The sequence below is a fragment of the Tympanuchus pallidicinctus genome, unplaced genomic scaffold, assembly GCF_026119805.1.
Source record: "Tympanuchus pallidicinctus isolate F22 unplaced genomic scaffold, pur_lepc_1.0 scaffold10, whole genome shotgun sequence".
Lineage (NCBI taxonomy): Eukaryota > Metazoa > Chordata > Aves > Galliformes > Phasianidae > Tympanuchus > Tympanuchus pallidicinctus.
In genome coordinates, this window is record NW_026294619.1 from 4,924,190 (window position 1) to 4,950,696 (window position 26,507).

The window sequence follows — 26,507 nt, forward strand, 5'->3', positions numbered from 1 at the left end:
TCTGAAGCAGTTTTCAATAAAGTCCTCACAAAGACTATTTTGTGTATCTATAATTTGATAGGACAGACAGTAGAGAGAATCTCTGTTTTTTTCCTTCATTTTCATGTGCTAGATGTGTTTTTTGTGGCTTCGTTCAAGCTATGCAGATAAATTTTTGCTTTTGTATGGATTCCTACAACAAGAAAATTGAAATGATTTAATGGGAAAAAAAAATCAATTGTTCCAAATTAAGCATTTGGCTTCAACTTCAACTCTGTGATTTCTTTTTTAAATCTTTGTAGTAAAACTGAAGGAAACACTGAAATGAAAAGCACTTCTGAAGCTAGAGTTTATTTACTTTAAAAAGTCACAATGAACTGAAATTGTTTAAAGACTTATTTTTCCTTGTCAAGATTAATAATCCAGCAGGTCTGCCACAAGTGTAAGTTTAAATGGAAAATGTTACCCAATCCTTGCTTCACAGAACTCCACTTTTGTGGTCCTTCTGAGAGGTACAATCCTCCTATTTTGTAGCTGATATTCTGGGAGGGGCTGATTGCATTCACATTAATGTGAGCACAGGCATGCACCATCCTCCCATACCTCCACACATACCACAGGCCATAGAATGCAAACAGTGCACACAAATTAGTGTGGAGCAAAAACACCACCAACGTTTACCAGTGCGTTTGATAACGTAAAGTTAAAATGAAGCAAATAAGGAAAGAGAAAGAAGAGGAAGTGTTTTGTCTTTGAAACATTCATTTCAAGGGACGAAGAAGGTACACCTTTGCCACAATAATTCAGATCAAATGCAGTATTTTATCACGATCACAAGAATGCAGCAGCATCTCAGTAAATAAGTGAGATTTTGGAAAACTATAAGAAGAATATTAAGATCCTGGTTGTTTTCAGTTGTTATCCATCAACCACAACTAAGTGGTGTTTTACACTAAAGGTTCATGACACACTGAAGCCAGTGTGAATCAGCTAAAGACCAGGTGCTGGCAGTGCAGCAGTGCCAGTTTACGTCAGCTCAATAGAATGGTGTCATTTACCCCATGAACAGAGCAAAGGACATGACCCTGTCCTTAACCATGTCGCTTTAGGTATTTTTGCACTTTTTTTTTTTTTACTACTAGTGTACATTCAAGGGAAATACATGTGACGCTGTTTTTAGTACCATAATGCAGTAAACATCTTGATCTGTTTAAAACTACAAATGAACAAACAGCCATGTGCACATATGTTTACAGAGCAGACTATAGTGACACATCCAAGAGGATCTGAAAGTGAAATTGGCAGGAAAGTGAAGCAAAACAGGATTTTACTGGAGAACTCCCAGAAAACAAACGAACGGGGAGAAGGGGAGCAGAAGGCAGAAACAATAGGGTTACAAAGCAACTACTTTTAAAACAGCAGAGGGGTTTCTGACACAGATGGGGAAATACATTTCTCACGGGACTCTTTTTTATTCAGAGCGTGTCTTTGTAATGGGAAGAAAGAGAAAGATGTGACTGGGGAGCACAAGGGAGCTCGGAAGTGCAAAGGAAAGAGTTAAGGCTGGAGTCACCCTCTCTGAAGTGTGCTGTGATGCTGTGCAGTGTTTCAGCCCCCAGAGCCTTCCTCCTCCCTCCCTCCCTGTGTCAGAGTGGGGAGGAGGCGGGTTCTGCTGAGCTGTTAAATCCTGAGTGAAGTTTCCCCCATTTCCAGTGGCCACTGTTGTCTGAAGCTGGTTCTGAGCAGCGCTGGGGTTACCCTGACATTTCTGGGACCGTAAAGAGCCAAGAAGGGAAGGAGAAGAAAAGATTAAACTTACACAATTTGCTTTTGTCTAAGTGTGGAGAAAGGGGAAAGGGAAGCATCTGCTTTTTTTTTCAACACCACATTCCTGTGTTTTTCTTCAGCCTGGAAAATATATTAATGCTTGTGCTTTCCTTTCTGGAAACAAAGGAGCTAAGCTGGACTGAGGAAGCAAGGAGTGGGAAGGAGGCTTGAGGAAGTTTGAAAGAGAGAGACTCAGAGCAGCTGGGAGTTTCCTTTTCTTAAATGAAATCCCTGCCTGTGTGGGTAACCGGTACAGAAAGAAGACAGACCTGCAGGTAAATGGAGAAGCAGAGATCCCAAAGGAAATTTCCACTCACCTCATCCCGCTTGTCAAGAACGTGAAGAAAAAAGAAAAAGTAAAAGATACACAAGTAGACAGACGGGCTCTGGGACCTGCTAGGCTGTGTAAGGATAAATCACCGAGCAGCAGCAAAGCTGTATGGCATTTGTCTCCTTTTAAAGGAAAAAGACGTGAAACCTCGTCTCTGGAAGGGGAACTTCCGTGAGAGTGTAAGTCTCAAGTCTAATTCTTGGCTTTCTGCTCTATGTACCAGACCTATTCTCTCTGTGTGTTTGCATGTGTGCATGTGAAAGCGTGAGAGACTGAGAGAGTGAGAAGGATGTGGATCATGATGTCCTTTTGGATAGACAGAGTTGTGTTACAGGTGGATGATGTCATTTTTTGATAAAATGATCCATTTTGTGCTTTTCCAAAAATAACTTTTAAACTCTACAAAACCACTGGGGTAATACTGAGGTGTAACCAGCACTCTTAAATTCCTAAAACTATCCAGTCTCTTTCTGTGGCTTTATTTAATCATTTGTGCAAATCATCATACTGTTAACACCTGACTTTTTCTCCTCCTTCCCACAAGCAGATTGCACAATGAACTGGAGGCCAGCTCTCAGCTTAGCCCTGCTGTGGACAGCATGGCTAGTTTGTGGCTCTGAGACGACAGGGAGGTTAGCAGAGAGAGGGAGCCATGGAGTTAGGAAAGTGCCTCAGTCTCACAGGGCTGCAAGCAGCCTCCTCAGAAGGTCTGGAGCATCCCTAAAGAATCTGAGCCCGAATCCCCAACACCCCGTCACCAAGAGAGATTCTTCAGTACCTCCAAGGGCACCTGCCAATCTCCTGAAAGAGGAATCACGTTCCCAATCCAGGAGCATAGGCACCAGAACAAGGCGGGTACAGAGACTCACAGCTGCAGCCAAATATTCCAAGTCTGAGATGATCAAAGATGAAGGGATATCTACTGCCCCACAGTCACGAGCAGTACGCTTCCCTTCGGGATCAAGCTCCCCCAATGTCTTGGCCAGCTTTGCTGGGAAAAATCGGGTGTGGGTCATTTCTGCCCCTCATGCCTCGGAGGGCTACTACCGGCTCATGATGAGCCTGCTGAAAAATGATGTTTACTGTGAACTGGCTGAGAGACACATCCAGCAGATTGTGTTGTTCCATGAAGAAGGGGAAGAAGGAGGAAAAGTCAGAAGGATAACCAATGAAGGAAAAATCCTGGAACAGCCACTGGATCCTGCTCTCATCCCTAAACTCATGAGCTTTCTGAAACTAGAAAAGGGGAAATTTGGCATGGTGCTGCTGAAGAAAACTCTACAGGTGGAGGAAAGGTACCCTTACCCTGTAAGGCTAGAGGCCATGTATGAGGTCATTGATCAGAACCCCATCAGAAAAATTGAGAAGATGAGACAGAAGGGTTTCATACAGACTTGCAAAGCAGCTGGGGTGGAGGGACAGGTGGTTGAAGATGACAATAACGGGGGGAGCACCCAATCTACCCCTGGTGGTGGGCATGTCCAAGTATCAGCCGGAGGCAGGAAGGAGGAACCAAAGAGGAGCAACAACCAGCCAACAAGGACCAAAACAGTGAGAAAACCAATGACAACCACTGTGGCTACTCCTCTGCCTACAGTAAGGACCACTGCCCTCCCTACCACCACCGCAGCCACCCGGCCCACCACCCGCACAGTGACAACAGCAAGCAGGCCTACAACAACAACTACACCCGTCCCCACCACACAGAGGACATGGACCACAAAGTCACATACCACCACAGAGTACCACAGGCTGCCAGCAGCTCCTGAGGCCACCACGCCGCGAGTCATGGCCTCTGAGGATTTCTATTCTCCTGTGTGGAAGGCAAATCGCAGGGACCGGCAGCGAGGCCACCCAGAGAAACACCTGGCAGCCACACGGAAACCAAGCAAAGGTGGCCGCTATGAGAGCTTCACAGAAGTCCCAACCGCCCCCTCAGTGCATTACACGAAGGCAAGCGTGAGTAGGTTTAAAGATAATCGAACAGACAGGAAGGACTATAACCACAGGGACCTGAATGTCACGCCAGGGCAACACAAACCAACTAAGACTAAACCACCAAAAAAGAAGACGCAAGAGAAGATACTGAGTAATGAATACGAAGATAAATACGACCCAAGTAAGCCTGCTAGTCCCCATCTAGAGGAAGAGATTGCAGTGGGAAGCATTCCCCCAAAGAAAGGGAAAGAATCAAAGAAGCATGAGCGAATGGATAAACCTGAGAAGAAAAAGAAAAAGGACAGACCTGACAAGCTGCAGAAGAGTGAGAAACAGTCCAAGAAGGACAAAGCTGAGAAAAAGAGCAAGCAGGATAAAGACCGTAGCAAAAAAAACAAGAAGGGGAGCAGAACAGAAAATGAGGATTTCCCCAAGTCCAACAAGAAGCCTTTCTTACAGCCTCCCAGGAAATCGGTGGCCAACCTCCTAGACTATTTTGAAGGCAAAAGGCGGCTCATTGTAAGTAACTTGTTCATCTGAATTCTATTTCATAAATGAACTAATATCTCCATCCTAGTAGGAACATGGGGAACAGAAAGTTTATGGTGCTTTTGTATTAGTCTATTTTGTTGATTTTGTTTAAGAGATCAGATCTCTAGATTTGGAGGATCATTGCCAACATGGAAGTTTTTGCAGCCTCATGTAGAAAATCTTACATATGGTACAAAAATCCATCAGACAGGAATTAGGTTAAAACTTCTTCCCACTCACTTCCATGAGCCATCATACAGTCATCAGAATATTTTATTTTCAATAGATACACAGGTATCAGGATCCCTACAACTATATTCAATAAAATGAAGTTCATGTGGATTTCAGTCATTGCTTTAAGGCACTTGCCAATGTCACTACATTTTGATGCTCAGCATGTCCTGCCAGCTGGCAAACCTGTTTTGTATTGGTGCTGGTGTCCTAAAACTGGAAGTAAGCCAGGTGTTTTTGGCAGTATTATGCATGTCTGACTAACGATATGCACAAAGGCATATGACAAGTTTGCCCTGAGGTAGAACAGTTATATGTGCCATTATTTCTCGTGGGAATTTGGCGTTCAGATCTCCTAGATATCGTCAGGGATCCCATACAAACTTTGTTCCCTTTTATTCTCCTGCTGTTTTTATTAAACAATAACTGTATGGTTAGTTTTCAAGTCTTAGAAACTCAGCACAATCTGGAGTTACTTCTCTCAGGGTTTAATAGTGTTGTATGTTTTTCCAACGACTTATCTAAAAAAACACTTCACCTGCAACAGGAAACAGTTTTAGCTGTAGTACAGATGTTTTTCCTGGCAGATGGCACATATCCTGAAACGGCACACTTTGAAAAATAGTTCTTTAAAAATATTATTATGGGAGCTGGTTTCTTGCAATTATTCCACTGCAAGCTGGCCTCTTTGACAGTTATTGTTCAACAGTCAGTGTCACAACACAGTTTTCACTTTGATGCCCCATATTTCAATTCAAATACCTAAGACGCCAAGCCAAGATTTCAACCACTGGAATGTAATTAATCATTCTGTTGATGATTCACAAACGTAAGTAGAATCCAACTTTCTTATTCCCCTCCCTATTCTTCCAGAGTCAGGGCCTGTGCAGAGCTAGAAGAACATTCCCTAGCATGTTGTGAGTGGAGAACAATCATATAATCATAGAATGGTTTGGGTTGGAAGGGACCTTTAAGATCATCTAGTTCCAAGTCCCTGCTATAGGCAGGGACTCCTCCCTCTAGACCAAAGCCACATCCAGCCTGGCCTTGAATGCTTCCAGGGAAAGGGGCATTCACAGCCTCACTGGGCAACCTGTTTTCCAGTATCTCACCACCCTCACAGTACAGAATTTCTTCCTAATATCTAGTCTAAACCAACCTATTTCCAGTTTAAAACCATTTCCCCTCATCCTGTCGCATAAATATCCTTATAAAAACTCCGTCCCCAGCTTTCCTGTAGGCCCCCTTCAAGGAACTTGAAGACTACTATCCTCAGAGCCTTCTTTTCTCCAGGCTGAAGAGCCCCAGCTCTCTCAGCCTGTGCTCATAGGGGAGGTTCTCCAGCTCTAATCATCTTTGTGGCCCTCCTCTGGACCTGCTCCAACAGCTTTCTTGTGTTGGGGGCTCCAGAACTGGACACTCCAGGTGGGGTCTCACGAGAACAGAGTAGAGAGGCAGAATCGTCTCCCTACATCTGCTGGTCACACTTCTCTTAATGTAGCCCAGGATACAGTTGGTCTTCTGGGCTGCAAGCACACTTTGCCAGCTCATATTGAATCTCTCATCAATTGACACTCCCAATTCTTTCTCCTCAGGGCTGCCCTTAAGCCATTCTCTGCCCAACCTGTATTTGTGCTTAAGATTGCCCCAACCCAGATGCAGGACCTTGCACTTGGCCTTATATTTGATCCATTTGCAATATATTTGAATAATATTCAAATATTATTCAATTATATTATTATTATTATTGAAAAATTTGAACTTAAGTTAATTTTGCAAATAATGCTTGTCAGTTACATGTTAACTACCAGTTAGGCAAACCAAAGAAGTTTGAGATCTTTGAAATTTGGTCATATATGTCAATGTTGTGGCTTCCAACAACATGTCCAGCATCAAGACAAATAAAAACAAATTTGTAAAACGTCAAAATCTGAGCTTATGGATGTCAAACTGTTAATTCATTACACCAGCACAGTCACAGCAACTTAAAGGCTGGTCTGAAATTTCAATCAGCTGATAGCAGGCCACCTGTCAGCTGCATTTTCATTAAAAGAGCTGCACAATCTCAGGCTGTCAGGCCAGAACTCACTGAAGAGAAATGACTGTGCCATTTCCATTGAATTTCTTTAGTATCTAATACTACCTTCAGCCTGCTTGTCCTGAAGTTTCTTGAAGGACAAGTTTGAGGTAATCAATAGTAAAAGCAACGGCTGAAGCCTGTTCTCTCTTTTCCATCCCCAGCACGTGGATAACAAAAAACTTTCCAAGCTTCGTTAATTCATACACATGCATTTTTGCACTCCTTTCTATCAAACTATTCAGTTCACTTAGGGTAAGTCCTTCTAGCTGGACAAACTATACCATTCATGAGTCTTTAAACTCCTCTAAAGAATTAGCCCACACTGTTACAGAATTGGCCCTACCTGAGTAGAACACCACCACATTGCTATGATACTGTCTTTCAGTCACTTTAGTAGACTGTCTCCCAAAGACTTGTTTCAGTCCTCTCCCAGTACAAGAGAATTTTAAGAGAGTCACAGGCTTTTAAGACTTATGCATCATTAAGGATTTCAGTTTGCAGGTTTCAGCATGCTTTTCAAACATATAGATTCTGAAGGCTAATCTGCGTTAAGCTCAATTAATGACAAACATAGGATCCACCTGTGAACACTGAACAAGCATATGGGTATTGAGGTCTGCAGCCCCACCAGTCCATACTGAGGGTTTTGTTTCATTCTTACTAACGTTGAGAAGTCTTGGCTTACCGAGTTTGGGTTTTCTGTTTATTTCCTTATGGTGATGAAGTGCAAGCTGACAGTTTGTATAACCATTTATACATAGGTGCACATATATGAATACATACATGCACATACACACACATGCCTGAAAATGCAGGTAGATGTGATGCATTTTCTGTTTGGCTTTAACAGTCCTAGAACAAAGCTTTGATGTGAAGATTGCTTTGCCTTTTAAATGCTCCCTGTTTCATTTTGCAAGATCCGAACAAGTACATCTAATTCAGACTTCAGTGTGTGCTCTTATTTACAGCCTCTAAAACTAAACGTACAATGCAAACCAATGGTCTGGTTTTGGTTCCAGTCCTCAAATCCTCTTGATGATCTTTTCTTAACTTGAAGTATTTCTGTGCAATTTAAAAACAATTCATTACATGTAAATCAAACACTTTTTGTGTTTAATTCTCATTCACCCAGGGCTATAGTCATGCCAGGGAGTCTTTCTATAAACTAGTCAGATTTTACAAGCTGATAAATGCCCCCTACGTTTCAGTACAGTGATTAAAATTAATAATGAATATATTGTAAACATTAGCCTTCAGGCTCTGTGAACATGAGGTATATAGAAGATAATTTTACCTGCTACAGACTGAAGCATAAGCTTGCAATTGACGGATTCTGGTATTTTAATATATTAAATGATAAAATTCAGATTCCAACTCCCTTTGTGTTTGGAGGAGTGGTTGCAGGTACTTCAGTGTGTTGCACTGACAGCATTTATATGATTATGTTGCTAGACTGGGGGCATTCCTGTCCAAACTTCTTCTGGAAACTGCTGCATAGAACTACTGCATGCTGACCAGACCATTGGTTTGCACTTTCCTCTTAGTTTCAGAAGCCATGAGTGAGAACATATATTGAAGTCTGAATTAGACCTGTCATCAAACCTTGCAGAACAAAGCAGGGAACATTTAAGAGACAAACACCCTTCCTGGGATTTCAGAATCCTAGTCACTGATGAAGGAGCCAAGTTATGTGCTTTAAACTTCTTTAAGCTTTCAATTGTTAGGAGACTTTGAAATGAATGGAGTAACATAAACTGTGGATAATTTTATACTTTCGTTTTTATAACTGTTCTTCCTCCTGCTTTTCCTCCATAGCCATGCCTTCTAATCAAATAAAAGACCCATATCACAGCAAAGTGACTTAAAACAAATATATGATAAATCTGATCTTCAGGTGAGGTCACAGTGGCCTTAGTGAGTTTTCAAGGTCTTCTTATACGACCATCAGTTATATAATTATTCAATGAGCTCTAGTTGTAATTGCACTGTCATAGTCGAAACAGCCACAGGAGCTCTGCTTGGAGCATAAGATGAGGATGGAGTAGCTGCCAGGCTGCCATGTTCCCAGTGCTCCTGCTGTGACTGGGTGGGAGGAATCCTAAATATGTTGCATCCCTGATGAGTGGGGGGAGATGTGGTAGGGCAAAGGATAATAAGAAGGTAGAGGGCTTCCTGTAAATTCCAGTGTCATTTCTCCTACCAGTACTGTGGAAAGGCATTGGAAGAGCTGGTGCTACCATGCTTCCTATGGCTTTCCTGGGACTGGTTGGAGAGGACTAGTCTTAAAGGTATGCTACAACCACAAGCAAAATAAAACTATAGAGGAGTCAATAGCTTTATGAGAAAGAAATCCAAGGTTGCAGACAGAGACTAGTTCTCCTTCAGTGAAATAGTAATCTGCTTCATTTCTTATATTAAACAAGCTCTTTTGTCTCTGCCACCAACCAGCTGATTACAACCCCCAAGGCGGACAACACCATGTATGTTCAGCAGCGAGACGAATATCTGGAGAGCTTCTGCAAGATGGCAACAAGGAAAATCTCAGTCATTACAATTTTTGGCACCATGAACAACAGCAGCATGAAAATTGACCACTTCCAGCTAGGTTCCTTTTTTTTTTATATAATTTCTTTCCATCTTGTGGGCACATAACAGATAGCAAAGGGAGAAATTTCCCCAGCTTGGGTCAAGACCTGAACAAGACCATCTGCTGTGGGATAGTAGGACTTTCAAACCCATTCCTCCTCCCTCCATGCTGACTTCTGTCATTCTGTATTTATGTAAAGGCCTCTAATATTTTCCATGCTTAGGCTTCCAGCGCTGTAACTTCAGCTTTGTTTGTGGGAATTCATAAAGACAGTAAAATAGTGTAACAGAGAAAAGGCCTGAAAATTTGATGAGGACATGGAAAATGGGGGAAATGAGGCTCAGTTCTACCAGTATCATGAATACTAACCTCACTATCAGGATGGTTGTCCTAATACACCACCATTGTTTCTTTTCTAAACCGTGGGCAGCTAGATATTTGCTAGCATGTTTTAAACACGGTTTAAAGAAACTGTCTGATGTCATGAAGGAGAGGAGGTGGGGTACAGAAGAAGCTGAAGAGAATGTTTGAGATTATAATTCAAAACTTGGTCTAAGCTTACTCTGTTTCGAAGTTCAACATCATTAGCTTTCTGCCCTGCCATATAACATTTACTTATGCCTTTTCACTCCTCATGAGGCCATGGAAAAGGCTTAATTTTGCACAGGGACACACTCACTGAACCCAGGACTGTGAGAGAAGTGTGCCAGGTAGACTCCTTGAAGTGAGTTCTTTTCCTTCCAAGATCAGCTTCTCTAGGCTTAACAGATGATTTTGAGATGTTTAAAGTGAGTACTTTCTACCACAAGTGAGGTCCAAGAACGTTTTCCTCTCTCTGCTAGTAAAGAGATATTAATATAGGAGATTTCATCCATAGCTTCTAAGTATGGGCAACCCTATATATTTGTACTAGCATACCTGATATTAAAAGGTTTACCGTTTTAAGTCTGATAGCCTCTCTTTGCCCAGAAAGCAAGATACTCATCAGTGTGTCTGTTTATTGCTGGCTGTTAAGAGGTTAATCTTTGGAGGCGCTATAAATCAGACTGTGCAGGTCTTGTAAAGCACTTCTTTCAGCATTATCTAGTTCCACTTTCTTTAGAATTCCTGTATCTGCAAGTGGCACTGGGCATCCAACTCTTATGTAGTTTTTAAACAACAGGTGTCAGTGCTCAGGTCCTGGGGAAACCCACCAAAGCCAGCAAGAACCTTTCCTTCAGTTATGGTGGAATTTGGACAGAGACATCAAGTCCAGGTCCAGCAAAGCACCTAAGCTTTAGTGTCTTCTAAAGAATGTAAGCAATCCTGTTGCTGTCTGCATCTACAGCTTCGCACCAGTTTAAGTGTTTTGATGAACCAAGGCAAATCAATAGTATATAAACTACTAGTTTTGCTTATAACTGACCACATTCAGAAATTCATATGGTTTGGTTTCCCAGACCTTAGAAGCAATGTATGATAGAATGGAAAGCTCAGGACTACATGATGCTCCCATCACCTGTTTCTTCCAGAGTATTTCAGATCTGGCATAAAACTGGTTGGAAAATGATGGAACTATGCCTGGCTTCCAGCCATGCCCTTGCTATGAGAGAGGGGAGCTAGCTGGGGGCCAGCAGACTTGTCTCTGAACAGCAGAGACGCACATATCCAGACTATCCATCCATGCACCTCTCTGGCAAATCTGGAGTGGTACAGAATTTTCCACATCAGACCAAGGTTACTCAAGGTCACTTTTTCTGTACCTACACCATCTGTCTGTCAGTGGACTGTTTAGGAATATATTTAGCTCCAGTCTCTCTAATAAACAGACATTCACTCTGACATAGACCATACTCTTTCAGCCTCTTCCAAACTTAACTTACACCCAAACTTCTTCCAAACCACAAATGTGTATAACAGCTTAATTCTCATAGGAGGAATTAACTTGTTGAAAAAAAGCAAGAGACTTAGAAGGGTATGAGCTAACCTTACATGAGAAGCTCACCTTACATGTTTGCCCAGAACACCTAATCTCCTGAGCTTTTTCAAAATTTTAATAATACAAACACTTTTCTATTCTCCCTCCCCTTCTCCTCTACTCTTCTTGCTGGCATAGCCTCTTAATGACACAGTCTCTGTCAGCATCAGAGGCAGCAAAAACTCCTAACAAATGTTTTGTTCACAGTATTTTGCCAAAGTGAGAAGTCTTAGCAGCCAGCACAAAGGGATCTACTTAAATTGCTATATCCTCGGACTTGCTGTGCTAGTGAATTATAAGTGACAAAAACAGAAAGGCCCACAGAAAATACTTCATCTGGAATTTCAAACATATTTAGAAGTAGTTAATGAAAGAGCTCATTAACACTGTTTGGCCTAGACTGATTTATGATGAAACCAAAGACTGTTTCCCATTGGAATGACAGAAAATCAGAATCCTTTTCACCTTGTTAGCCATTTGGTCTCTTTCCCCCACATCCTGGGAACAGGGCTTCAGGGAACTAAACTGCAGTTCCAAGCTGTAACACAACCATCTTACAACCAAAGCCAGCACATAATCTACTAGGCTTCTATACTTTCACAGCTAAGTACTGACATTCTTTGTTCGACTGAATTATTTGTAAAGAGTAACTCATCTTTCCAGCCTATCTGGCTGCTAAAGATGTACTGAGAAAAGATTTTACACTTTTTCAGTGACCTGTACAGAAACATCAAAGAGAATTTTGCTGGTGGTAGTAGACAGTCTCAACTGTGTTGTTCTTCAGGCTGACCCAATATGCTTTATGAGAGTGAAGGCTGGGGACAAGTGGTGAACTGGAGAAAGGCTATCGGATTAACTTCTATTTTCCTCTCCAAAAACCACTTCTATGTTTGCATAAGTTTTCAAGGCAAGTCAGTCCTTCTGGCTTTTTTCCCCAGAAAACATTTTTCTGTATCACTTTTGTCATTTGTTTTACTTTACATTGTAAGCTCTGAAAGAAAACATCCAAACAGTGAAACTCTAGAGTGCTATCTTCATGTTGCTATCTGCAACCTTTGAAGCAAAACAGTGCTATGAGTCAGTTAGTGTAAGGTAGTGTACCATTGAAGCTGTTTTCCACTAACCTCTCTTGCATTATTTTACCTCCGTACAGACCAATGAGAAAGTGCTGATCTTGCTTTGGGATAAAATTGCAGGCATAAGTATGAATTTTGGTTAATGTTGTAAGAGTCACGCTTGACATTAGTAAGATGTAAGTCTTGTTTAAGAAGCATTAAAGCATAACTGAACCCATATAACAGAGAATTTATAACATTACCTGCAGTCCTTCACAAAACTGTAAAGTGCATATAACCATGTACAACCATTAAAAATGTTGTCTGTATAATGATTAGTATAGCCAAATTATAGCACTTGATGGTGTTTGTTTTTTTTTTCCCCCCAAGGTATGAAGTTTAGGTCTGGTTCTGATCCAAACATTTTCAACTATTTTCAAAATATACATTTGTTCTTGAATAAGTATTTTCTATTGCTGCATGCTGAAATCAGTTCATCTCATGTCTGTTTGCTGATGAGTAACAATGAAGCAGGAGACAGTAAAGCTGAACCTCTGCACTGCAGCTCTTTACTGGCTGTGGCATCTCTGACTTCAGGCAGATCACTTAAGCCACGACTGAGATCGCTAAGTGATGATGAGAGTATTTATGACCTAGCGCTGTCTTAGGGCATAAACAAGTAGTATTTGAAGACAGCTCTTTGGCCCCCAGGTGCTTTATTTCACTGTGTGTGAGACTTCCCTGCTTTTTTAATTCCCAAGCCCATAGCTGCATCTGGAGGCCTGCTTTAGCACTGTCGTAGTTGTATAGTGCTGTTCTGGATGCTGGGGATGAGCTGATGATATGGAAGCTTTCAGAACTTGGCCCTAACGCACTCTGGCTTAAGGAAATTAAGGATTCTCAGTACCTCTATGGGCTTGTCCTGTACACGTTTAAGTCACATGGATCTAACTTTGTAAATACATACCTAGACTATCTTTTGGTACTTGTCATCAAATGATGATAAATCATTTGAAAATGGTGAAAGAGGTGAAACTTTTAGGTTGAAACTTGAAGCATCAGACTAATCATTTTTCATGTTAAATACAAGAAAAGAGACATAAAGTTCTGAGTTAGTTAAAAATCTTGTTGGGTGTTTGGTTCTTTTCCATTTGCATAATTTGGACATCTAGTAATTCTGTAAATTTCAAAATGAAATCACTGACTGCTTTTTTTTTTCTTCCTCTCTCTTTTCTGAAAGTTTTCTTAGGGTAGAACCAGTGAGTATGCATAAAATCATTCTCAGAACACCTTTCTTTCCCCATTAGGAAATTGACATCAGCAAGCACATAGAAGAGTGCCACAGCATGGTATTTGTGCAGACCCAAAGAGCTAAAACTGCAATATCCAAGATATGTTTAATGGTTTCTAGTTTCTTGTAGTCACTAAACATCCCATGTAATTTTTTAAGACAGAAAGATACTGGACAGCCTCAAGTTGTTCTAACTACATTTTACTGACTCAGATTCTCAACGCTTTCCAGCCTCTGCAGGAAACTGTCAGTTTCTATTTTCTATTGCAGGAGCAGCTGCATTTGGAGCTACTGAAATAATTAACACACACATGAATACATAAATATGTCTGAAAAAATCTCAAATCCCTCTCCAGAAAAGAGTAGACAACCAAAATTTTTCAAAAGCAAGTAAAAATGCCTAATGTTGAAGTACATGAGACCTAGGGTAAACTCATTTTCCAAAAATACTGAGACAGAAAACTGGACAGTTAAAAGCCATAGTGGCATAGCACTGTTTTTGAAGATCTTGCCATTGCAGTGGGAAGAGGGACTATGGAAGATGAACTTCCTCTTTTCTTGCAAGATGTAACTGAAGACAACTTGCTGTGCAATTCCATGACCGTTTTTATTTCTCCTCTGTTTTGTATTAAGATAACGAAAAGCCCATGAAAGTGATAGAGGATGAAGATCTTGTGGATCAGCAGCTCATCAGTGAGTTGAGGAAAGAGTATGGGATGACCTACAATGATTTCTTCATGGTGCTGACAGACACTGACATGAAGGTCAAGGTGAGAATTTTGACTCTTGGAAAGAAAAGGCATTGAAAAATATGAAAAAAATAAATGGATGAAATTATAATATAGGCTAGCATGTCAGGCACATAAGAGACTGTCATTGCTAGATAACAAGAAAAAGGACAGTAAGAGAATATGTCAGGAATTAGATCATTATCTTCATAATCTGCAGATGGGAGGATCTCAGGGATTGTGGCTTTCTGTGGGGATGGTGAGCTGACACTGCTGGGACAGGACAGCCTCTGGAAGGGATGTTTATGCAGTACCTGGTATTTTAAACACAGTGTGACAACTCACCAAGATGTTAACTATTTTATATGACAACGCCCTACAAAAGCATATATTGACAATGTGTTGCCTGCAATGGCCTGGTCTTAACACATTGGACAAATAATCTGTCATTCCCAAGGAGCAGTCTGACTGCAAAAATAGGAATATTACCATAGTTCATCATCTGTTTTAGGCATTGCTACCTGTGTGCATAGGAGGATATTTGAATCTCTGTATACCCTACAGTGCTGCAATGCATGCAGAAAGAATGCTAATATGTGGACCATTTTTCAACTGTTCTTTTTGCTTGACAGCAATACTATGAAGTACCCATAGCAATGAAGTCCGTGTTTGATTTGATCGATACCTTCCAGTCACGAATTAAAGACATGGAAAGACAGAAAAAAGAGGGCATTGTCTGCAAAGAAGATAAAAAGCAATCCCTTGAAAGCTTCTTATCCAGGTATTACCTTCTGCTCTTAACTGCTGCTTGTCCTAGTAATTACTGTCTTACTAGAAAAATAACTATCCAACTACTTCTACAATTTTTAAAGAGATTTCTCAGTGCTATCAGTGTTAAGCAAAACAGAGATGTAGCCACAGCTGCATGCAGTCTTGCACAGAGAGCTAGAAGTCAGTGTGCATGTTGTCGCACATTTTTTGGACACTAACTTTCTGTATATCAGCCTCCCCCAACTTCCCCCCCCAAGATATGGAGATAATAACACTGATTTGCATTAGAAGAGCAAATAAGGATTAATTCACAGATGTTAGCTCATTGTTTTGAACGTATAAAGTACAATGTTGATGTTTCAACTGCCATCACAGTCTCATTAATCCCCTTCTAATCCTTTTCATGTAGTTTGATTCACTAATTCATTCGCTGTAATTTCCTTCTTATACTGCTTTGAGATAACAGTTGGCCTTTGCCAGTATTAGTCATATTAGTCATGCATTACAGATCTTGCAGATGTTTCTTGTAAAATGCCTGAGAGACCTTCTGTAGAAAGGCAGTTTTGTTTGTGCAGTCTCTACATACCTGCGAGACCTAAATACCTTGAAATAAACGTTTGGATTGTGGGAAAATTCAGACCCAAAGAACAGCAGTGTACAGAAAAATTTACACAAAATTAGGGCTATCTCATCACTCTAGGCTTTAAGTGGTACTACTGTGTTCTCTGCACCTACTATCAGAATCTATCCAGGTACACCTTTAATGCCAGATGCCTATACAAATAAGTGGGACAGAATAATGTGTTATGACACAAGGGGGAATGGAGCAACAGGCAAATTGGTAGGTTGTTTACTCATGAACATTTCAAAATTTTATGGCCACTTCTACAGAAAGAGAACCTTTAACAAGACATACCCCACCCTCCTCACCACCTCCTGTTTAGGTCTCAGTGATTCATCCTCAAGACCACCAAGAAGAACCACAGTTTGGAAGCAGCTGTCCAACACAAGAAAGAGCTTGTATGCTGAGAAGTGGCAGTTCCCAAATACTTCTTTACTTATGAACAGCCTTAGTAGTAAATACACGTTAGAGAAACAGGCAGGAAAAATACAGAATGGTGCATCTATAAACAGAACTACTGCTGCACAAAATTTGTCTGTTGTCTGTGGAATAGACATCAGGTTTAAGTATTGGGTGGACTTCATTAGCCACGATAACTGGTCAGATTCCCAGCAATATTACTTCCAGCTTTGTCCAAGATTAACTTTCCAGCTGAACAAGAGTCCTAGAATTGCAGATTTGGGAGGTCAGTTGTACTTAGGTCTCTCTGAATGTAATGCCTATTTATTTCCATGGAAACTATAACAGATACGAAGAGCACAACAGCACTATCTGATAGAGCAAGTTAACAGCTACGAAACACCATTTTTCAATATAGGCACCACCATCAGCTGTGCAATTTCACCAGTGATGAAAAAGAGCATACATGCAGTACTTGTACAAACCTGCACAGGTGGAGGTGACCCACTGTTGGTGTTGTCACTACTGAAAAGTCCCTCGTCCCCCTCATCCCCCCCCCCCACCTCACTGTGCACACATCCACACTCTGATCTTCATATTCAGCAAGTGTTGATGAATGACAGTGGGTGCCATTTTTTCTGCATGGAGGAATTCAGCAACACACCTTTTCTTCACCCACACTGCCATGTCAGACGCCAATTTGTCAGACTGCCCTTCTGCTGCCATCTGTCACACAGCAACAAAATTTAACAGAATATTGGTAGGAGGTTCGACCTCTACTTCCATACAACCAACATAATAGAACAGGAGACATTACTTTTAGAACAGCCCTTGTATAATTGCAAATGTTGTTCTTCACACCTCTGTCTGGTGTGAAAGAAGACCAAGAGCCAGGACTTCCTTAAGTAATTCTTAAAAACCACACATATTGGCAAGAGATCCTTGAATTTCCTTGGATCCCTGTAACACTGAGACACTGGCTGTGCTGCTTTCTGGGCTCACAAATCAGAATGAGAAATAAAACCGGTTAAATGAGGAAGACAGGGTGCACAAAGGGAAAGGTCTGGCAGATTATTTGGGACAGGAATACCAGTTTGTTTTTCCCACGTCAGGAAAATAGGCATAAATTTGTATATTAGTGTTTCTAAACCAACAGCTGTAAAAATCTAAATAAATTAATGTATTGGTTAGATGTGACTTCAAACAAGCACACAGGTATAGGCCTTGCCTGGGATAGAAGAATTCACAACTCAAGTGACTGTTAATATTCCTCATCTCTATGCATCCAAAGCAGATACTCAAAAATTAGTAAGTAATCATTAGAGTATCTTAACGCAACTCAAAGGTAAGGTACTGTACTCATTTATGCCCTAGACAAAATATGATCCAATGTTTCCATTCTCTGTCCTTGTTTATAGGCAGCCAAGTGTTTTTGATATACAAAGTATCACAAAAAAAAAAAAGTCTACTATTTTCAGAAAAACAAGAAATTCATCCTCTTTTCTTTACATCATTATATGATTAATACATCTTCTTGTTCCCATTTTCATACCTGCATGCACATCTCACATCTCCTAGCTGCTCCTCCTGGGCAAGATTAAAACTGAGGAACTTATTTTAAAAAACAAAACAAATCACTTATTTAAAAAAAAAGAAAAAAAAAGCGTCAGTCAACAAGATAAAGAATTAGGCAGGAGCATCCTCTGCATTCTCAGTAACTTCTGTGACTGAGCAAATCCCACAGTATTTTCTGCATTCTCAAGTGGAACAGTGTTGATCCGCTGCATTAGCTTTTATTTTGAGATCTTCATGTGGTGCTGCAGAAAGGCAGACTATTATTGTAACAGAGTAACATCTGCATCCATTTAAAATATCATTTCCTGCTATAAAAATATCCCTGCAGCTCTGCAAATTCCTATAAATCTGACTTATTTAGGTTCAGTGTATAAGTACCTTTACTCAAAAAAGGGGTTGTTTGCAGAGTATTAAATAACTCTGTAGTTAGAATTCTTAAGGGTTTCAAGTGTCCCTATGGCATTCCCTTTCTCTGAGAGGACAATGAAAAGTGATCCTCAATGCATAAGTTTGGTTTGATGAGACACCCCTGTTAAAGAGAATTCCAAAATCTATTCTGCTGCCCAATGGATGGCTTATGTAGCCACAGTCTCATACAGACATCTACATAAACAAGACTAGATTTAAGAGAATGTTAAAAGTATTTTGAGTGAGCGTGTGTGGTAAAGAAGAAAAAGAGATCAGCGATTATTTACATAGAAGCATGAGTTATGTCTGAAATTAAGATACACCCTAATTCTCAGACAGCCCTTGGACTGCAAAATAACAGAGCAGTTCCAGCAGCAGCAAATGACATAGAAGCTAAAATGTCTAATGAGAAATTCTACAGGAATCTCTCTTGCACTTGAATATGCAGGTCTCAGCATTGTAATATCCAGCAAAGGTGGCCTTCAGCAAAGATCTTAAGCTTTTCAGTGTTTATTTGGCTAAACTGCAGCAAAGCTGCAAGAGTTTTTTTGTTTTGTTTTGGAGCTGTACAATTCCAGACAGGCTTTATCCTCTTTCCGTGATGAATGAAACTGGGAAGAACTCCCAGCAGCCGTTTCTTAGAAGTTGTGAAAGTTATACGTATCTCAGCCTAAAGAACAAAAGTCCTCAAAGTACTCCAGTCGTATGTCATGATGGTTCCCTGTTGCACTCCCTTTTGTTTTCAGGTTCCGATGGAGAAGGCGGCTAGTGGTAATCTCTGCTCCCAGTGATGAGGACTGGGCTTATTCCCAGCAGCTTGCTGCTCTCAGTGGACAAGCCTGTAATTTTGGTGAGTCAAAGGAAATTACATTCTTGCTCCCCAAAAACCACATCCTTCCTGGTGATGCGATGGATTCTTTTGCTCAAGTCTGAAACTAGACAATCTGAGGAGTCTCACAACTGAAGCTTGTAGCTACTCCAAATACAAATGGAAAATACCATGATAAGCAGGTAGTACAGCACCATCAGCTAGCAACACTAAATCAAGTGTTCCCTAGAATCCTTTGCTTTAGGCAGGAAAGGTTAGTGCTCTGAAGACTTCTCTTCCAGCTTATACTATAGATGATCTACCTTACTGCATGAATTAATTATGCAATGCCTTGGAAGAGTCAGATTCTTATACCCAGCTTAGAGCTAGGGAGATGCATGGGTATCAGTTGCTTTTTTTTCTTTTTTTCTTTTTTTTCCCTCCCCTTTTCCTTCCTGCTCCATTTCCTAAACCTGTAAAAAAATGTTAATGGAAGCTACTTCAATCCAGCAACAACCTTCTCAGCTCCTTATCTAGGCACTTAAGATATTCACTAGAGAGACAGACTGTTCCACGAGGCAGTTGAGAGCAAGACTGTTTACAAAAGCCTAGAGAGTCTTGCACCTTAACTTAAGTTCCTAGCAATAACAGAGTGATGCAAGGCCTAAACTTTACTCCTGTAACAGAATGAAATAGGTCCCATTCAAAAGCCATTATTTCAGTACATTTCAACACTGTTACTGCTACACTGCTTTGTTTACTCATAATCACCCGGCTTTCACTTAGAGCTTTAGCAACATCTTATTTGGTAACTCCCAAAGAAAACTGTGAACCATTGTAAACTCCTTTCAGAAGAACAGAACACAGCCATTCCTTCTGCCTCTTGCTAAGAACAGACTGAAGGAGCTCCTAAAGGGTTTGTCTTCAATGGTTTTTCTTAACCAAGTGATGTTTCCAAGCATCTTATCTCCACATTGTAAGAAGTTACATCAGAGATTTCGTGGATCACATAGACTCACGTTTCATAAACAGGTTCTGCAGCCCCCTAAGACTTTCTTCAGTGCTGAGGCAACAGTTCAAGCTTTTGCTCAGAGCAAGTGAAAGAAGTACATGCCTGTCCTAAGCCGTACAGTACAGCGATCGGCAGTATATCAGCTCTGAACAAAACAGTGCAGAGATATTCTTAATTTTGGATGTGGCCTCTGTGAGTTACTGGTATGTCAGTATGCTGGCTTATCCCCATGTTTGGGACAGCTGATGTGACTGGCAGAGACTACAAGGAAACTGGCTATTCAGCTTCACAGAGGGCTGCTGAGACCAGCTGCTAATTAAGCTAGCATAGGTCTGGCTGAATTAACTGAAATCTGTCCAAGAATGTGCATAAAGAACAGGTCTCACTCAAAATCTCCCTCATTTCTTCCACAGGTCTGCGCCATATAACTATCCTCAAGTTGTTAGGAGTTGGAGAAGATGTTGGTGGTGTCTTAGAGTTGTATCCAATTAATGGTAAGTGACTGTTTCTTGATCACCTCCAGGGATGTGACTGCACCATGCCCATGGGCAGCCCATTCCAGCACTTGAACACTGTTTTGGAGAAGAACTTCTTCGTAACATCCAACCTAAATCTCCCCTGGCGCAACTTGAGGCCATTCCCTCCAGTCCTGTCGCTAATTATGCAGGAAAAGAGGCCAACCTCCACCTTGCCATAACCTCCTTTCAAAGTAATTGTAGAGAGTGATAAGGTCAGCCTTGAGCCCCCTCTTCTACACACAAAACAATTCCAGTTCCCTCAGCCACTCCCCATAAGACCTGTGCTCCAGACTCCTCACCAGCTCCGCTGACCTTCTCTGGACACGCTCCAGGGCATCAACGTCTTTCTGGTAGTGAGAGGACCAAAACTGAAGACAGTACTTGAGGTGCAGCCTCACCAGAGCTGAGTACAGGGGACAATAACCTCCCTACTCCTGCTGGCTGCATTCTTTCTGATACAAGCCAGGATGCCATTGGCCTTTCTGGCCACCTGGGCACACTGTTGGTTCATGTTAACCAGTCTAGCATCAACCAACCTCCCTAGGTCCATTTCTTGCACACAATCTTCCAGTATTTCTGCCCCAAACCTGTAGCATTGCCTGGGGTTGTTGTGGCCAGCATGCAGGATTTGGCACTTGAACTTCATCCCATTGGCCTCAGCCCAGCTTTCCAGCATGTCCAGATTGCTCTGTAGGGCTTTCCTACCCCCAGGCAAATCGACACTTCCTGCCAGCTTGGTGTTACCTGCAAATTTACTTGTGCCCTCATTCACATCATCAATAAAGATATTAAACAACATAGACCCACTACTGACTGCGAGGGAACACCACTCATGACCGGTCACCAGCTGGATTTAACTCCATTCACCAAAACTTTCTGGGCCCAGCCCTCCAGCCAGTTCTTTACCCAGTAAAGACTGTATCTGTACAAACAATGGGCTACCAGTTTCTCAGGAGAATAATGTGGGAGACAGCATCGAAGACTTTGCTGAAGTCCAGGTAGGCAGCATCGAATTCATCGAAGACTCTGTTGAAGTCTAGCAGCAGGGCACCACCTCTGGTATACTCTCTTACAAGCTGCATCAGGAAGTTACCTTCCATTCACTCTAGAAACTTCCCAGACTGCTTCTTCTGTGCTGCATTCTATTTCCAAGATACATCAAGAAAGTTGAAGTCCCCTATGAGAACAAGGGCTGATGATCATGCAACTTCCGCCTGCTGCTTGTAGAATGCCTCATCTGTCTCTTCACCCTGATTAGGTGGTTTATAAGAGTCCCAGCAGGATGCCTGCCTTGTTGGCCCTCCCTCTGATCCTTACCTCTAGAGATTCAATCTTATCATTCCCAGCCCCAAGCTCAATAACATCAAAACATTCTCTAACATAAAGAGCCATGCAACCACCTCTCTTTCTTCAACTGTCCCTTCCAAAGAGCTTACAGCCATCTACTGCAGCAGCACTCCCAGTCATGGAAGCAATCCCACCATGTTTCCATAATGGAAATTAAGTCATATTTGTCTGCCACACAATGCCTTCCAGCTCCTCCTGTTTGTTGCCCATGCTGCATGCATCGGTGTAGATGCACTTCAACTGCGCCTGTTGCCTCATTCCCAATCCCATCATCATTCCCCTAGGCTCATCTCTAGCAAGCTTGGTTTTTAGCCCCCTCCTCCCCCTTCACATCTAGTTTAAAGCCCTCTCAACAGGCCCTACCAGCTCCTTGGCTAGCATCCACATCCTGCTTTAAGACAGATGAGACCCATCAGCAGACATCAGGCCAGGAACAGAGTAAACTGCCCCATGGTCAAAAAAAAACCCAAATTCTTGTGATTGCACCAGCCTCAGCCATGTATTTATGAGATGGGTTTTCTTGCTTCTCTCAGAATGCATCCCTGCCACTGATTGAGGAACATACAACCTGTACACCTGCTCTGCGTATTAACTGCCTCAGTCCCCTGAAATTCTTTTTGATAATCCTCAGGCTTCTCTCAGCAACTTCATCGCTGCTGGCCTGAACTATCAATAAAGGATAACAATCAAAGGAGCAAATCAGATGTTGTTATACATGCTATGTAGTTCTCAACAGATACCTTTAATGTGCTTGTCAAATCACCCTTTGATTTCATGTTAACTTTTAGCATCCATACTTCCCTCTGAGAAACTCCATAAATCTGCAAACCAACTTTTATTTGTCCTAAACGTGATTCCTATAGGGCTATTAGATATCCCTTACCTTTTCTGTGGGTAAACAGTTAATTAATCCCTGCAGTAATATACACAATCCTGTAGATCTCCCCCAACCCACTGACAAACCTATGACCATCCTCATTGCCTTGGACTTTTTTCCAGTTTCAAGGTGAGACAATCAGACGCGTATATAGTATTCAAGAGGGACACAACAGGTTTACATAGTGGCATAATGATATTGTTTTCTTCCTGTATCATTTTCTTCACAGCTTCTAACATCAGTTTTGGCTTTTTGACCACTAGTGAGCAGAGAACAAGCCTTTCAAATAACTCCCTTTCATAAACATAAGCTCTAACCTAGAATAGCACCAGTCCCAGCATAGACAACTGTGAACTTTACTGGCTACAGAATCACGGAATTGCATGGGTTGGAAAGGACTTCAGAATATCAGAGTCCAACCTCCCTGGCAAAGCGGGTACCCTACAATAGGTCACACAAGCTACCTTCCTGCACTCTAGGAACTGGTGATATATTTATTCCTACCCTGTTTCTGCCTTCCAATCATATTATCAAAGTTTATATTGAAGCCTTCTAGAAATCTTCATCAACTGTATCAGCCTGACCACTCTCAGCTACCCACTCACAGATCTCCTTTGGAGAATCTCACAAAGTGGGTAAGCAGGATGCCACTTCATGGAAGTCCTTTTACTACATCAACTCTGCATATAGGTGTCCACCGACCCAGTTGCCTTATACTTTCTGCCCACTTAGTACAGGCTTCATATTTATAAGCCAAATTCAGCAGATCAGCATGAGAGCCTATTTTTTAAAGTCATCGTGACATCTGCCACTTCTCATATTTCATACAGCATTCCAGCTCAAAAGTGAGGTTCTACACTGCCATTAATGACCCAGCATATTCATCCTGCAATGCTGCACACTATCACATTTCTAGTGTAGTGATTTCTTTCACTGTGACTATTTTTGTGTGCCTTCTGCAGACATTAACCGTTACTCAAGCTGCAAAAGAAGCAAAAGACACACATGCATGCCAGGTGAGGAAAAGGTGTGCCAGACCTCAGTAGCTTCAGCCTAGAGGATAAAGACAAATTTACTAACCCTAACAAAACCGTTAAAAATGCATCTTTGGTTCACAGTACAGCAGCCTTTCATTTCAGAACCAGGAAATACTACACTGCAAACGTCAAGAATATTACATTATCAAACACTAGGCTGTATCTCTTCTCACACTGCAAACTCACTGAGTGACTGACACTCATCACTGTTGCTTAAACAAAATGCCAATGCTGTTTTATGTGATCACTTTCTAGGAAGCGCTACTGTAGACCGAGAAGATATCCCAGCTAACTTGGTGAAAGACATTCGAAATTATTTCCAAATTAGCCCAGAGTATTTCTCCATGCTTCTAGTTGGGAAAGATGGAAACGTCAAATCCTGGTACCCTTCTCCAATGTGGTCTATGGCAATTGTGTATGATCTGATTGATTCCATGCAGCTTCGGCGACAGGAAATGACAATTCAGCAATCGCTCGGCATGCAGTGCCCAGAAGATGAGTATGGTGGGTATGGTTACCATAGCTATCACCAGGGATACCAGGAAGGTTACCAAGATGACTACCGTCACCATGGAAGTTACCACCATGGATACCCATACTGAAAAGAGCAAGTTAGTCTCTGACTGCCCTGTGCCTGTCTTCTAATAGCTATCCAAGCAATATGTGGCCTGTTGCAGAGTTTTTCCAGGCCATCTAGATATCCACGCCTCCTTCTTGCACTGTTCAATCAAGGGACTTTGGTTATTTGCCTTCTCAAAAATGCAGAAGCCTTTTTACAGTGAAACAATTCAAAACCATAGTGTTGAAGCTTTAAACAATAAAGACTCCTTTATATTTTTAATCCTAAAAACAAAAGGCATCAGCAGTTGCTGTTTCTTTGTACTAAAACTAAACAAAAAGTCCCCACAGCCTCAGTCCATGGACGCTACTGTAGGGCAGGACATGAACGGTCTGACAAATATTGCAATGCTCTTTTTAGTATTTTTTCTAAGAAAAAAACCCCTGTATTTATTGGAAAGTGAGAACTTTGCATTGCGCTGATGAAGATAAGCGAAGAACTTCAAAACTTTCCCAAAAAAGGAAACATTATGAAAGACACCTTTGACAAGTTCTTCAATAATAATTAAAAAAATCCTTTTGAAGTAATTTGTCTAAAAAACACAGCATGCCTTCTACAGTGCATCAGCATTGTAATTTGCTGACTTTGCCAATGAAAGTAAGAATGTTAGGTTCCGGCAGTACTTGTTCCAACACTGAACAGTGTAAAGTTCTCTTAACAGCAAAGCTGGCTGCACGCGGCCATCTAGTCTTTTAATTGGGTCCCTGTTCTTTTAGGTCTTACGCACCTGGCAGTTAATTCTAAGTTAATGAGAGCTAAGTGAAAACACCAGCCATATAGTCTTGTCTGAAATAAACTAAAAGCATTATTTCTAATCAGAAAAAAAAAAAGAAAACATTGTCAATTCACATATTTTAAATAAGTTGTACTAGCTCTCTATTGTAATGTTATGTAAACTATTGCTCTAAACTCCAGATTTCCTTCTACCTCTTCTCATATCCTACCCCCTGAAAAAAGAAAAAAAGGATGAAATGTTTATAGAATTGTTTGAGTATAATTTGATTTGCTACTAAACCAGCTGTATTTCTGCCACATTTTCTGAAATGTTTTTCTTCTCCCTTCTCACTGTTGTCTTCGCGCATTGGGTCCATTGCACAACCTTATTCTGTTGAAGTCAGTTGCAGAAACTCCTTGCAAAGCTGTGTTTTCAGTATCATTTGGGTTAGATTCCCAAACGCTAAAGACTCAGCAGCGAGATTCAGGAATATGTTGAAGTGAAGGCATCATGCAAATCCTCACATGGGCACAATAGTCTTATCTACTGTTTCAGGCACACCTATCAGTCACCTTTCCTCTTTATAATCTGTTACATGGAAGCGTACTCCAGATATGCATTCATGCCTTGCATGCATACGTGTAACAGGGCATTCATTAGGTTTTGTCATCACAGCAGTAGCACTGGAGTAGGTAGAAAGTACAGCTCAAAACTGGACAGAGCATGCTCTACCATGTGAGATTTTGTATTTTCCATTTTGTTTTTGCTTTCTTTTTCCCCTAGATGTGGATTGTTTTGTTTAGTTTTTCTGATGGAGTGAGGGTTTTTGTTGTTTTTTTGTTGTTGTTGGGTTGTTTTTTTGGGGGGGAGGAGAGGGGAGGGGAAGGTCATATCTTGCTTACCCTACTGAAAGGCAAACAGATGTCAAGAGGTCACAGGGCCTGGCCAGTTGTTCCTCTGCATTAGACCCAGTCACCTTCCAGGGCTGGCTGCCCTCTGCCAAAAGGTCTAGCCAACACAGGATACTGCTTCTATCTTAAAACTCTCAGGTTTGTGTCTGGAGCTAAATGGGCAAAAGATAGACTTCTGACAGATCCAATCTGAGAGGACTGATGCCTGCACAGTACTTCTCTTTACCTACAGAACTTCTGCAGCTGAAAGCAGAGGACAGAGAAAACAAAACGAAAAGCCCAAAGAGGACAGATTAAAAAAAAAAAAAAAAAAAAAAAAAAGTTATAGAACTGAAAGTTTTCTAAGAAAACAG

General features: G+C 41.3%; 1 protein-coding gene across 1 annotated transcript; it reads left to right on the plus strand.

The window, feature by feature from the left end:
- The first annotated feature begins 1,636 nt into the window (after window positions 1-1,636).
- CCDC80 (coiled-coil domain containing 80) lies at window positions 1,637-25,562 on the plus strand. The gene is made up of 8 exons (XM_052665718.1): window positions 1,637-2,316; window positions 2,685-4,594; window positions 9,366-9,522; window positions 14,441-14,577; window positions 15,168-15,316; window positions 19,057-19,160; window positions 20,544-20,624; window positions 24,165-25,562. Exons 2-8 carry the CDS (start codon window positions 2,693-2,695, stop codon window positions 24,509-24,511), a joined length of 2,877 nt encoding a protein of 958 aa, XP_052521678.1. The 5' UTR covers window positions 1,637-2,316; window positions 2,685-2,692; the 3' UTR covers window positions 24,512-25,562.
- Window positions 25,563-26,507: the final 945 nt, after the last annotated feature.

What these genes read in the sequence shown, in the direction of transcription:
- CCDC80 (XM_052665718.1), top strand. Translation starts at nt 2,693, where the DNA reads ATGAACTGGAGGCCAGCTCTCAGCTTAGCCCTGCTGTGGACAGCATGG. An exon ending in AATTGACCACTTCCAGCTAG is followed by an intron (nt 9,523 to 14,440) that starts GTTCCTTTTTTT and finishes TTTTGTATTAAG; the next exon opens with ATAACGAAAAGCCCATGAAA. An exon ending in TGGACAAGCCTGTAATTTTG is followed by an intron (nt 19,161 to 20,543) that starts GTGAGTCAAAGG and finishes TTTCTTCCACAG; the next exon opens with GTCTGCGCCATATAACTATC.